This window comes from Lontra canadensis, unplaced genomic scaffold (genome assembly GCF_010015895.1).
Source record: "Lontra canadensis isolate GAN:19392208 unplaced genomic scaffold, GSC_riverotter_1.0 scaffold153, whole genome shotgun sequence".
Taxonomy (NCBI): Eukaryota; Metazoa; Chordata; class Mammalia; order Carnivora; family Mustelidae; genus Lontra; species Lontra canadensis.
Genome location: NW_022631147.1, coordinates 1,716,193 through 1,729,784, shown reverse-complemented (window position 1 = coordinate 1,729,784; position 13,592 = coordinate 1,716,193). Strand labels below are relative to the sequence as shown.

The 13,592-nt window shown below is 45.2% G+C and overlaps 1 protein-coding gene across 46 annotated transcripts in view; it reads right to left on the bottom strand.

Moving 5' to 3' along the window:
• The window catches only part of CACNA1C (calcium voltage-gated channel subunit alpha1 C), a 708,196-nt gene that overhangs the window by 135,413 nt on the left and 559,191 nt on the right, over nucleotides 1-13,592 (bottom strand). For 27 of the 46 annotated variants that reach the window (XM_032844509.1, XM_032844491.1, XM_032844490.1 and 24 more), the window contains exons 10-11: nucleotides 9,623-9,713; nucleotides 2,190-2,216 (exon numbers count right to left, since the gene is read on the bottom strand). In XM_032844509.1, the coding sequence (XP_032700400.1) occupies nucleotides 2,190-2,216; nucleotides 9,623-9,713 (118 nt within the window). Of the gene's footprint in view, nucleotides 1-2,189; nucleotides 2,217-9,622; nucleotides 9,714-12,540; nucleotides 12,616-13,592 lie in introns of all 46 variants that reach the window. The other 19 variants (XM_032844463.1, XM_032844462.1, XM_032844471.1 and 16 more) reach the window with 1 other exon arrangement.

The window sequence follows — 13,592 nt, the reverse complement described above, 5'->3', positions numbered from 1 at the left end:
GCCTATTGTCTTACTGAAGCAAGACCATTCATTCATTCATTCATTCAGCAAATATTAATTCACTCCCTATTATGTATTAACCACTTCTCTAGACATGGAGCTAAAGCAGTAAAATCCAAACATTACCAAGAGAGAAAAGATTTTTTATATTTCTAGAAATTTCTTTCATGTAATAAGAGCTAGGCCTGGTAGACTTGACCCTAGATTGTGTGTGTGTGTGTGTGTGCGTGTGTGTGTGTGTGTGTGTGTGTGTTTTAATTTATTTTTAAATTTCTTTTCAATGTTCCAGCATTCATTGTTTATGCACCACACTCAGTGCTCCATGCAATACGTCCAAGATTTTTTAATGTAAAGGAGATCTTGGCTTGAGAGAAAGGGGAGAAAAGCCTACATTTTCCAATTTTAGTGAATTATGGGAGAAAGAAGGTATCAGAAATAGAGGTGAAAGTCAGACACCAGAGTCCTCACTAAATTCTCAGCCCTGGGTGCCAAGTCTCAAGAGGTTGCAGAGGGTTGCTCTAGAGACACCCAAATAGTTATGGGGAGTCCCTGGGGTGCTGAGGCTAGTGGGTAGCCTCCACTGGGTGTAGTATGGGGGAAGATGTCTGCAGGCCCCTAGGAAAATGCCAGCCTTTGGCTCAGAGCTTTATTCAGGCTGGTGCAGCAGCAAGAGGCAAATAGGTAGGTGAGCCTGCTATAGTGCTCTGGGTTCCCCATAGCCTGTTCATGGAGTGTGAAGGACCTGGGAGTGTCCACGCATTCAGATGAGGTATGGAGGTGCTGAAGTAAGGGACTGACAGAGCTTGGGGGTCAGACAGCAGAGGTCGAGATTCCAAGATCAAATGTAAATATGGGGGGCATGGACTCCAGCAGTGGATGTCCAAAGTAGGTGGGCTGCTGCACCCCGGGAAGGATCTGAAATTTCAGAGAGAAGCCCAGGCTAGCCATCAAACAGTATAGATAGGCAAAGGACTCAGAAGGATTCCAGAAGCAGCCCTTAACAAGCCCCATTTACTTCCCAGGATCTTGAAGTTCCCTGCCCCCATGCATCCAGACTCCATTCTGAAGAAAAGCTGGGGAAGTAGAAATATGAGAGACTGAACATTTTACCTTCAGGGACTATTTAAAGCATAGCACTGGGTTCCATTTACCCAGCTGGACTAAAATTTAGTGTTATTTATGCTCCTGCTACACAGTGGGTGAGGCTAGGGAAGCAAGATTAGATCAATTACAAAACATAAACACCAATATTTTTGGCATGTACAAGCTTTGTGGGGGAAAATTCACATCTCCACTCCACAAATCCATTCATTCATCCATTCAACATATATGTATGGACAGCCTACCCCTGGGCAGGCACTTAGCTAGGTTCTCTAGAAAGAATATGTCTGAGGCATGCAGAGCCTACTGAAGGCCTGTGAGCCATAATTGTAGTGTTGTATGCTAAGTGCTGTGACAGAGGTATGAGCAAAGCACTATGGGAGTGGAGGGAGTTGAGTAACTTCCCTGGAAGGGTTTGCATAAGCTGTAGATGCAGTAACATCTGAGGTTCTTAACAAAAACCTGGATTCCCCAGATGAAGACATGTGGACACGATGTCTTCAGGGTGAAGAAAGGGTATACGGGAAGGCCTTGATGTCTGAGAGGACAGAGAACATTCTGGGGGCTGCAAGAAGTTCCATGTGGTTGGAATGAGGAGTGTAGGCAGAGGAGTGCAAGAGGAGAGGCTGGAAAGGTAGACATGTGGCTGAAGACGGGTCCTGTGAAAGGTTCTGAAACAGCAATGTTGTGATCCTATGTTCTTTCCATAATCCTTAACATTCATTTCGTACTGTGTTCCATAAACATGAAGTAGGCAAGAATAGTAGCAAGTGTCCACATTATATTTATTTTAACTGGACTTCATCTTATAAGGAACGGAGACACATTAGGTCTTACAACCTCCTAGGGATGGTACTTGCCAAAAAGACTGGCCAAGAAAATTCAACAAATATCAACCCCTGAATTATATACGGAATCTGATCTATAAGTCTTTTCTTGGTAGCCATCCAAAAGACAGCCGTTTACTCCTTAGAATAACACCCTCACTATAACCACCTCCCCCCTTGCTGTTATCTTGGGCTACCCAAAAGTGTAGCCGAGGACAGAGCTGGTGTGCAGTGGGAAAGAAGAGCACGCATTTCACTCACCTGAACTTTGATTTGGAAATCCGGTGGCTGAAAGAGAAAAAGGAGATGTTACCAAGGGACATATATTCATACTCTTCCACTTAAAAGATGTTCAGCAGTTCCAGAGAAGTTTGATGGCCCTGGGTGACTAGAAAGGGTGCCAGATGGATGTGTGGAGTGACGTGGAATGACTTTGGAGAGAGAGAACTCTACTTGTCAGCATCTCTTGGCATGTTTATGTGTATGAACGTGGACACTGAGGGCTGGCCCAGCTGATGTGTCTACAGATCTAGTATTTTCTAAGCAGAACCAATGGTCCCTGGAGAGGGTGGACACCACGTGGCACATAGCATCTGCCCAGCAGGTCCTGTGAAGTCAGGTTAGACTGTGTGTTGGGAATGAGCCATACAGGAGAGGAAGGCCTCTCTGCATATGTGAAGGTCTCACCAGCTGGAAGCCACAGGCAGGAATATGCCATCAGACCCCACTGCTGTCCCAGCAGGAGTCCAGCCAACGCTAGGGTAGGAAGGGAAGATAAGCAAAAGAAGCCTGCCAGGAACTGAGAGGCTCCCAGTCTTGGCCTGAGGTCTGCAACTGGGCCTGAAGGACCAGAAACCCAGGATACTGACAGTCACATACAGCCTTCCAGATGTGGGGGACTTTCGGGCAAAAGCACAGGAGAGGTGTGACTCAAGGGGTCACGGTGAGGGAAGCCCATTGAAAGGTGGACCCTTCAGGGAGGCCCTGAGGGTACTGAGTTCATGTTGGAGAGTCCAGGGGAGACTAGGAGAAGGAAGGATGGGAGAAGGAAGGGAGGTAGGAGAGAAAGAGAGGAGAGGGAAGGAGGAGGAAGTGAGAGAAAGGGAGAGAGAGAGAGAGAGGAAGGAAGGAAGGGTGGGGGAATGAAAGCCCTTGAGACAAAGCAATTGAAGGCAATGTGTCAGAAAAGGCTTTGGTGTTCAGGGAGCGAACCGGGGAGACTGCAGGTGGAGCAGCCATGCTCAGATGGACACGCAGACGGATGGCTGCAGAATGCGAGGTAGAGACGAAGAAAGTGATGGAGACACCGGTAGCAAGATGAAGACAGATGCAGACAGAAAACAGGAGCAGGGAGTTTGGGAGGCGGCCACCACAAGCCTGTGTTGTCCCAGCTCAGCACAAAGCAAGCTCTGTCACATAGCAAGAAAACAACCCCTCTTGTTATTTTTTATTAAAAAAAAAAAATTAAACCAGAAGATGTGACAGGTGGCAAAGCCATCGTGCATGAGATAATTATATCTCTGGGGGCACTGAGAATCCTAGCCAAGTGCCTTTACTGCTCTGAACCGTTAGCTAATAACCTTTTCCCACCCCCAAGACTGCCTGCTAGGGCTGGAGTATTTAATCACATGTTAACAAAGTGTGTGGGAGGGGGACCAGGAGCCAAGGGCAGCATTTTTATTTAGAGCCACAGTTTAATGGGGGAAACAAATGTTTTCCAGCTGCTAATTGGGTGATGGAGAATCAGGGTCCTCTCTCCCCCAGCAGGCCCAGGCTGAGTTTGGGGACCTTCAGGGTCTTTACTAGACTTATTTTGGGCAGTTGATCTCTTTGCTATTAGGCACAAGCCGAAGTGTATGACTGTGGCCTTTAGTCTCATGACTCTGTCTACAGAGTCTGGCCTGACCCCTCTCAGAAATGTCTCAATGATCCTTTCGGGGGTGTCCTTCAGTGCAGACCATGTGCTCTTTCCTTTAAGGCTCTTTCAGTCTAAGGGAGTCAATAGCAAAAGTGGGTTCTTAAAACCCCAAATCATATCTCCCAGGAAAATGACTCTAGGACATGGGCACAGAGGGGGATCAGAGCTGAGGTGACTTTTTGAAATGACATCCTAGTCCTAGTTCCAGCATGTTCATGAGCTATGGGCCCTTCCTTGGCATTCTGGCACATTTTGAAGAGGAGGAAATGGAGCAGAACTTTCTTTCCCACTTAGTTACAAGCTCTGATGTATAACCCTTGACACCATACTTGAAGACTGATTTTTTATTGTTGTTGCTAATCTCAGGGGATTGTGAGCATAATTTTAGGCTCACTGGGTCAGAAACGTTCATCCCCTTTCAAATACCACATTGCTTAAACACCCCTCTTAAGAAAGGGGGAGGGTATTGCTCTAGTGGCAAGTGTCTGGAGACAAAGGAAAATCCCAACTGCAGAATCCCACTTCATGAATACAGAAGGACCCCATTGCTCAGCAGCCTCACCTCTTGGGGAGTTACCATTGGCTCAAGGTCTGGAAAGCTGGTCCGTCTCACTGTGTAAGGAAGCTGGGAAATCTATGGCAGCGTGGTGTCATGGCCCCCATACCACACCCTGGGTTGGCTGGTGTGTGGCAAATGCTTCCTCCTACTGGTTTTTAAACCACTTCAGATTCCTCAGCAAAATAGAGGCTCTAGCTTTTCCAAATCCCAATGGGGGATGCACAACTTGCTCAGAAGTCTTCTCAGCTTTTTCTATCATTATTGTCCTAGTGAGGTACAATTCCTACCTCATGTTTTTAAATGGCTCTTCTCAAAGAAGAGCTAGGAGGTGGACAGTAACTCACACTCAAGACCATCAGAGCAATTCTACTGGGTTGGACATGAAATTGCTTCAACCCAAGATACTTTTTCTGCCCAAGCCTCTAAGACAAACCTTCCAGGGAACCATGATTTTCTTTGTTGATACTAAGGTTCAAAATTAGAGACAAGCCCAAACCCCGTTCCTTTTGCTTAACTACTTACTTCTTGGGGGCCTATTTATATTTCAGCCCTTCTCCCCTTCTTAGAGTAATGAGCACCATATGTTTACTACCTATGAAATAGGTATGAAATATGTATGGTATGAAATAGTATCTCCCTGAACTGTTCCAATTTGCCTTTAATGTAAGTCAGATGGCCCCAGGCTGACACACATCTGACTCAACCTCCTTGATGCCATAACCTCAACACCATCCACAGCTGTTATTCCTAGAGGGGTAATGGACCTCTTCATCACAGAGCACTGCTTCAACAACTGGGTGCTGAACTCAGTTGCTCCACATTCTGACCAGATTCTCCTTCTCTATTCATCCTCCTGCTCTTGCTTCGAACCTAGTCTTTTCCCTTACTGGGTCTTTCCCCATCATTCACTCCCTTCCAAGGCTCCTGGGCTAATGCCAGTCTTAACTTCCAGTTCCTGCCTTGGTACTAGCGTCAGATCGACGTTGCCCTCAACACATGGCCTGGGACTTGTACTTTGTCTGCCTTGCTACACTGCTACTCTGGTTCACACTTCTGTTTTTAGTGCTTCTGGACTATGCAGGCTGCCAAAAAAATCTGTCGAATCATTTCAAGAGGTTGCCTTCACATTTACAATGTTGGGCTCCACTGTGGCTTCAGCACTGCTCAGCGATCTTTTAGTGACCTCTTGGTGACTCACTAGCTTGAATCTTCTGTACTGTTCTTCAGGTTCCTAGGACACCTAACCCTCACTTTCTATGATGAGATGACAGATAATTTGGTATGTCTCCTATCATTGACTTTCTGTATCAGAGTCTGTTTCTGATTCTATATTCTTTATAGAACTATAGAGTTTGAGAACTTGGAAGGGATCTTTAGATGTCACCTGGATCTATGGTTTGCAATTTATCGGGTAGTAGAATGTTTTATTCATATGAAATCTTACATGGAAGCCCGAATGTACAAGTGTTGAAAATGGCCCCCAGGAATTCTGGGCCTCTGTTGGGAGTGTCCTGAGCCAACAACCAAGCCAACTCCTTCACATCCTGGAGGGCCAGACCAAGACTCAGAAGTGCTTTCGTTGAGGTCACATGGCTAATTGGTGGCTGACTGGGACTTGACCCCAGGAGTCCGGATGCCAGGTCTCTTTTTCTATCTTTCAGTTAGTCCCAGAGGTAAGGAATGCCTTTTTCCTGTGTAAATCTAGTGTCTCCAACTGTGTCTCTGAAGTCAACATTCTACTCTACTTAGGCAATGTCTTGCTATAATTACTCATTTCCATCCCAGCATCTTTAGATCCTCCATTTTCACTGGTCACTTCTTTGCTGTGAAGACTTCCCCAGTGTTCACTATGAGGAAAAAACAAAGCCTCACTTGGCCGTTTCTGACTCCCTTTCTACCATCTTATTTCCCCTTTCCCTTCCACGGCCTCACTTCTGGAGGGAGTGCCCTCTGCTGGCTCCTTCTCACCCCTTTCCTTCACTAAGACACCAGCTCCAGCAAACAAGTCCTAGAGAGTATGGCTCCAGAACCCATGACCACTTTCTTGATTTCCATATGTGACTCTAGCCTGAGCCAGCATCATCTCACACCTCACTAACTGCTATTGAGGCTGCTGAACTGTGTTTCACTGTGTTCTCTGTTGGTCTTTCTTCTACCCATTCTTTCCCTGACATCTAAGTGATCCTTCGAGAATGCAAAAATAACCCAGTCAATCTCCCTAGCCAGCTCCATGTTCTTGTGGCTTCTCACAGTCTTGTGATAAAGACAAAGATCATTAGGTGCCTACCAGGCCATACCCCACCTCTAACCTCCTCTCTCCCTCTCCTCCCAAGTGCCCTGTCCTGGACACACTGGCCTCTCTGGTCTTCCCTCCAAGGGCCTTGAAACACACTGTTGCCTTTGACTGGAACACTCTTCCTTACTCTTCACCTCAATATGTAAGTTTACTCTTCATTTCTTAGCTTAACTTTAATTCTTCAAAAAAGTGTTTCCTAACTTGCAAGTCTAACCTGTTATTAACCCTACATTATAACTACTTTTCCTTCTTAATACTTTGACTTATTTACTTGTTTAATGCTACTTCCACACCAGATTGTAAACTCCAATGAGATGTATCAATATTTTTCTACTGCTATGCCTCACCATCACTTTGCACCAAGCTGCACACACTGTTGAATGAAGGTACAAATAGATAGTTCTCTCTTGAAACTCTTTCTCCTGTGGCCTTCCTGCAAGTGCTGCTATCTGTTCTCTTAACACATCTTCATCTGTTTCACTTACTTGTTTTTATTCTTCTGTCTGTCCTTCCCAAGATTGAGCCCTTGGCCAATCCTCATCCTATAGCCTCATTAATAGTTTTTATACTAATGACCTCAAGGGTGTGGCTCTATCCTTGTTCAGAGCCAAGATTTGGACCACCATGTACTGTTACCTGCATGGCATCTGCAGGTCCCTCAGTTGGACCCTTGCTCCAAATTTTACTTCAGCATCCTTACTATATTTTGTCTTCAAACATTGATGTCTCCTTCTTCTTCATCAACTCCCTCTTCACAACAAAATATCATATTTCAATTCCTTTTTCTTTCTGCCCTAACCCCCTCAGGGATCATCTTCATCAGCCCTTCTCACTACATATAAATTCTCATCCTGACCTCATCTGACTGCACAAGACTTTTACCTCTTAGCTTTAAAAAGGCCAGCCCCTCACTGTCTCCTCCCCATCACACTCAGCCTCATCCCCTAGCCTCTTCTCATACTGTTTCTCCCACAAGGAATGTTGGCAAACTTATCCCATGGTTGTCTGAGGCAGGAAATGGGATGAAGCTGGATAAAGAGATGGGGAGAGACCGTAATTTATTAAGCATATATTATAATCCTGGGACTGGGTCTAGGTGTTTTATATGCACAGAGTAGAAGCATAAATGTGGATATTCATGAGGATAACAGGGACCATTTCTACAGAGCTCTTCCAGCCTGCAGAATATGTCTCAAGAAAAGGACAGATAAACTAGAGATGCCAGCTTCCCTTTCCAGAGGATAATCATGTTCTCCTTCCAACATAACTCCATGTTCTCCTGATATGTACTCTCAAGTGACTTCCTAAGGCTAGGAACTTCCCTGGTCCCTCCTGATTTGCAACTTAGGCTATGCCCCAAATCTTGAGTTGCAGGGTCCTCCACCATCTTCTCTACACCCCTCCATGGTCTCAAGACCACAGGTTCGCTGGGGTCCATTTGCAAAAAGTTGAGTGCTTGCTTTGTATGGTTCCAAAAGGAGAAGAGGGAAAAGCTTGGACTGCTGCTTAAAAACGTAATTAGCCCCGTATTTTAACAACATTTTGACAATAATTGCTTCCCAATGATGCCGAGAAATCTGCAGTGCAGACTCCCTGGTGCCACTGTCAGAGTGAGTGATGCTGAAAGCCCTGTGTACCCTGGAAATAGAAGTTGCAAGAGGCAGTCTGTTCCTAAGTCTTGTTTTCCCTTCTCATTTCTTGGAGACCATACTCAAGGCTGTCCTGGCTTGTGTTCAGACTCACCTATGGAGAATCTTTTTAAAGGGATGGGGGTTTGCTCGGACTATTGAGTCATTTCAGGGATGAAGGGTGAAACAAGATGCTGTTCCACTGATGGAGTGATTTAGCAACTCATTTCATTTGGGACTGGTCCTACTCACAGCCTCCTCTATGCCATGCATTTCAGTGAGTGGGATGAGCTTACAGTTCTTACCCCAGCAAGCCCACTTTCAAGAGCAGAACCTGAATGCTCCAGGAGGCCTCATGCCCAAGGTCAATGTGAATCCCTGACAGAATAGGACTTTAATCTTTGGATTCTGCTGAGATGCTGGTAATAGAATCAGCAGTATGCTTATTTTTAGCAGTAAAACTATTTTTCCTCCTTTTTTTTTTTTTTTTTTTTTTGTGGGGGAACATTTCCCAGGGACTACTGGTTTCCATTTTTAAGATCAAAGATGGGTGATGGTGATAGTTCATGTGTTAATTGTCCCTCTGTGCACCAGGTCAATCCTGGGCCAGTCTGCTCCCTGAAGACTGAGGCTTGGGATCTGACCCAAGGGAAGGGAAGCTGTGGGCATCTAGGCTGGATCTGCTTTTGGAGGAGGTGTCTGGCCACGTTCCAAGCTAAGCAGAGGTGAATTTTTTATTAACTCAAATTTGCACTTCAGGCACCTCTGTTTCCTTTCACTAGGTGGGTAACTAGAGTTGCAGAGAAGGACCAACATGTTGATTATCTCCCAGGGTATTTTCTTACCTGTTCGCTCTTCTTCCAGGTCACATTTACCAAAATGGAAAGGGTGGTTAGCAGGACCCAGGAACCCTCACCTAGGTGCCTCATGTGATGGGGGTTAGGGGGCTGGGAAGAAACAGACTTCAGAGCCACCGCCAACCTCCCCTCACTGTCCCCCTACCCCTGTCCTGTATTTCTTTGATGTAATGGACAAGGTCTCCAAATCCTGAGTCAGACCCTCCCAGGAGTGCAGAATTAGAGACCGGTCTTAATGTTAAGACTCCTGCCCCTGCTTAGGAGCCATACTCAACCCAGAGCCTTCTTTTCTCCACAGAAGTCACTGCCTGAGCTTTCTGTTTCTCTGACCTCTGCTGCACCCACGAAGAGCCAGCCCATTGTGACTTCAGGACACAGCATCCCTGCCCGCATCCCTGGAGAAGCCCGACTCTCTGGGCTCGCCGTGCCTACTCACGCCAGCCTGGCCCCGCAGTTTTCTCCCTCGATGTCACCTCCAGCCACGTTTTCGGTGTTGACAGACTCGGTCTCACTTGTGGGCATGCTCACTACAAGAATCAAACGGATGCAGAACAAGGCATTGAGGGTGGGGAGGAAAAGGGGAGAGAAGAGCATTAGTTTGCAAAACACCTAGTCCCAAGATTGTGGGCTACCTGGGAGGAGGAGAACCTGAGCAGTATCTGTTAGTTGTTGGGGAGCGGGGGAGGCAGAGGTGCTGCTGTGAGCAGGTTGGGGCACTGGCACTGCCATGGCCAAGTTTGGGGGTTTCCTTGACTGTCACACCTATAACTTGTCTAGGGTGAGATTAACTAGGTTGGCCTTACTTCCTGAAGACACTGACCATTGAATCCTTTCCTGCCCTCAACTCTGTGACATCAGAAAAACTGCACAAGAGTTTCAGTTTCCATCCACTACTAAGCATAAAAAGAGGAGTTTTCATCAAAATATTTTATTTTGCTTTTTCCCCCACCCACCAATTCTAAGGGGTTTCATCCCCAAACTTAGGGTCCAGCTTGTTTGTAGGAAGGATGTTTTTGTTGTCTCATTAAGTACTAGAAGGGTGTGGAAGACCGCCCCCTTACTTGTAGTGCATACTGGGTCCTGAGTCGGTTCCATCTAGGACCATACCTGAAATAGGGAGCTTGAAATAAATGACAATTACCAGAATCGGGTATTAAGATTCAAACTAGCACTACAGACACCAGGAATGGGGAGCATAACCATGGAAACCACCAATTAAGTTTAAATGTGACTTGAAGATAGATTGCAGGTAGACTGGGATGTCATTTCCCCTTCCGGCAATCCTGACTGACCTTCCAACCCCAGCAGGCTGACTTGGGATATAAACCATCTAATGCCCTGGTGTCAATCTGTCTGGTCAATCTCCACTCCCTTCCCAAGGCAGCAGTGGGCTGCATTTCCAGAGTGGCAGGAATTTTTTTGCTTGGAACCCAGTGTGGTGGCTTAGAGAAGCCATTATTTTATCATTATTTTTTATTTCAAATAAAAGTTTCGCTCAAGAGAATTCTTCCTCTTCACCCTCTCTTACCCTTTTAATATGACGCAACAATGAATTTTATTTTTGGTAACCCTTGTTTTTCAGAGTGGCCGTTACGGCATTGGTCCTGGTTTCCTTCTCCCTGCAGAACAGAACTCCTCATGTGGTGGAGAAAATCACTAACTCGAATCAGCCACAGAATCTGCAATTAGTGAGAGTGTGGCATCTGGAGATGTGGCACCTTGTACAAGTCCCCATGGGGCCACCACAGACCAGGAAAAGATTCTACTGGTTATATGGATAATATTTTTGGATGGAGATTGACCAAGGTTCATTTCTTTTGGATGAAGACAAGATGGGTGGGTGAGATGAGACTCATTTCAGGAACATGCAAGATATAAACAGAAAGCCCATGACTTAACATATGTTTGATTATCATGTATGAGAGAACTCTCTACCCTAGGACTCATTTTTTAAAAAAATTATTTTATTTTTATAGTGTTCCAAGATTCATTGTTTATGCACCACACCCAGTGCTCCATGCAATATGTGCCCTCCTTAATACCCACCACCAGGCTCACCTAGGACTCAGAATACAGTTGGGTAAAAAGAAATCTTGATGCCATTTCAAAGAAGGCTGACTCTGGATGAGCCTTTAGATATTACCCAGCTCTAGCTTATTCCTTTCAATTTATAGGACAGGAAAGTGGGGTTTAGGGAAGGGAAGATGCTCAAGTTCACACAGCATGTTTGGGGTAGGACTTGATCATGAATACAAGTGTCATGAATCCCTGTACCATGCTTATCTTGTTTGCCCCTCTGTTGACCAGCTCCCTATGCTATACCTTAAGACAAGATGAGGTTCTTATAGCCAAATCAGGCTCTAGAAGCATCATAAGAACATGGTAAATAACCAAATGGTGGTGTTGAATTTTACAGCATTTACACACCCTTTGTAGCCTGAGGTCTGAGGGAGCTGGTTTTAGCACTGGGAGCTAGGAAGACAGTACCTTCAGAGCTTGCCAGGTTCCTTCTTCCAACTATACTAAGGAAGAAGTCATATAATTGAAGAGCCTTCAGTTCTTTCAATCCATCTATCTCTCATCATCTCTGACCTAAGTTTCCTTTAACTCTTTAGGCAACATTGTTTTAAGTTAAAGAACCCTGGGAGTACCTGTGTTGCTCTGTCATTTAAGCATCCAACTCTTGGTTTTAGCTCAGATCATGATCTCAGTGTTGTGAGATCAAGCCCGGCACTGGGCTCTGTGCTCAGTGGAGAGTCTGCTTGGAATTCTCTCTCTACCTCTGCTCTGCCCCACCCCCCAGTAAACAAATAAACAAATAAACAAATAAATAAATGAAATCTTAAAAAAGAAAAAAGTTAAGGAGCTCTGACTTTGTGACACTTTGCTCCCAGAGAGCTCCCTATGTGTTAGTGGAGTGGTACGATGGTGGTGATGCTAGGCTTAGAAATACAACCAGATTAGAAGTGGATAGGCTTGGGCTTTAGGAGGAACCATATCATCTCCTAAATCAAAGAACTGCCTGTACCAGTACCAAGTTGGCATTTATGGTGACCTTAATCTTGGCTGCACTAACCAAAGGAAGGGTTCCATCAGGGAATAGTTGCTGCTGATTGTCATGTCTTCTGGCTTCATATATATATATATGTGTATATATATATATACACATATATATATATACATGAAGAGACGATAGGGCAGTGGCTTTGAGTGGGACAAATTACCATCCCTTTGAACACACACACACACAATACACATTCAGGAACATTGCATCACAAGACATCGAGAAAAATGCCCTCCCGTCTGGTATGTACCAATGCACATTTACACACATAGAGCGCAGGGGAACATTACCATGGGTTTCTGTGGAGTGACTAAACCAAGCAAACTTCCCTTTCTTCTGATCAAGCAAGCCCGCTGGAGTGCTTCCTTTCACAGACAAGATGGTCAGTGTCAAGAACCAGGAACAAGACATCAATAGAGAGCATGCAGTCAGCCACGGGCAAAAGAAAGAAACAAGGAACTCAGCTTTCACATAGAACATCCATTTTTATCTTTGAACATAAACTAAGAAAATTATAAAAAGCAATAAACCAAAACACATAAGAAAACATAACAAAGTAGAACCAAAACCCCAAATCACATGAATTAATGACACAAAACAAATGATGGACCTTGAGGAGAAGGAGTTACTCCAGCAGAAGTATCAGTCTACATTGGTCTATCTAGTTAGTGGCTTTGAGGGAAGAGCTTTCTGGGAGAGGCCACCAGTCATCCTTGCCTACAGGCTCCTACAGCCTCCAGTACGGTAACTGTTAAAATCAAACTAGCATTGGTGCTACCCCTTCACTTCTACCCAATGGCCAGGTGACTTGACCTCTTCCTCATCGGTAGTGGATCTACCCCTCCCTCAGCACTTACACTCTGATCGTGCCACTAGCTAATGAAAAACAGCCCATGGATCTATTTGCCCCTTTGTCCACTTCAACTATTCAGTCGCATTCAGTAATGACCCACCAAGGGCTTCAGGTCTAATCATATCCAAACCCTATTATGTTTCTGCTTTTAACCAGTTTAAATAGGTAAAGTAGTTGCTCAGTTTCTTGTCTATGGGTAGTCTTTTGAGGAGTTTGGTGTAAAAAGGAGAAGAACTCTATAAGATTCTTTTGGCTCTGGGCTATAGTTGAAGAAGAGGGTGCTAGGGAGATTGTAAAGACACTGATTACCACAAACGGAAGAGGGGGAGCTCTGTATTCTGCAAATAGACTTTGAGTTCTGGATGCCAAATGCTTTAACTCATACCAGAGAAAGAGAATTTTCCCACTCTGTTTGACAAAACTACCATGAACTTCCCTCTGCCAGGCCTCTATGGAGGGTGCTGGGTAAATAGTGAGTGAGGCTTAGTC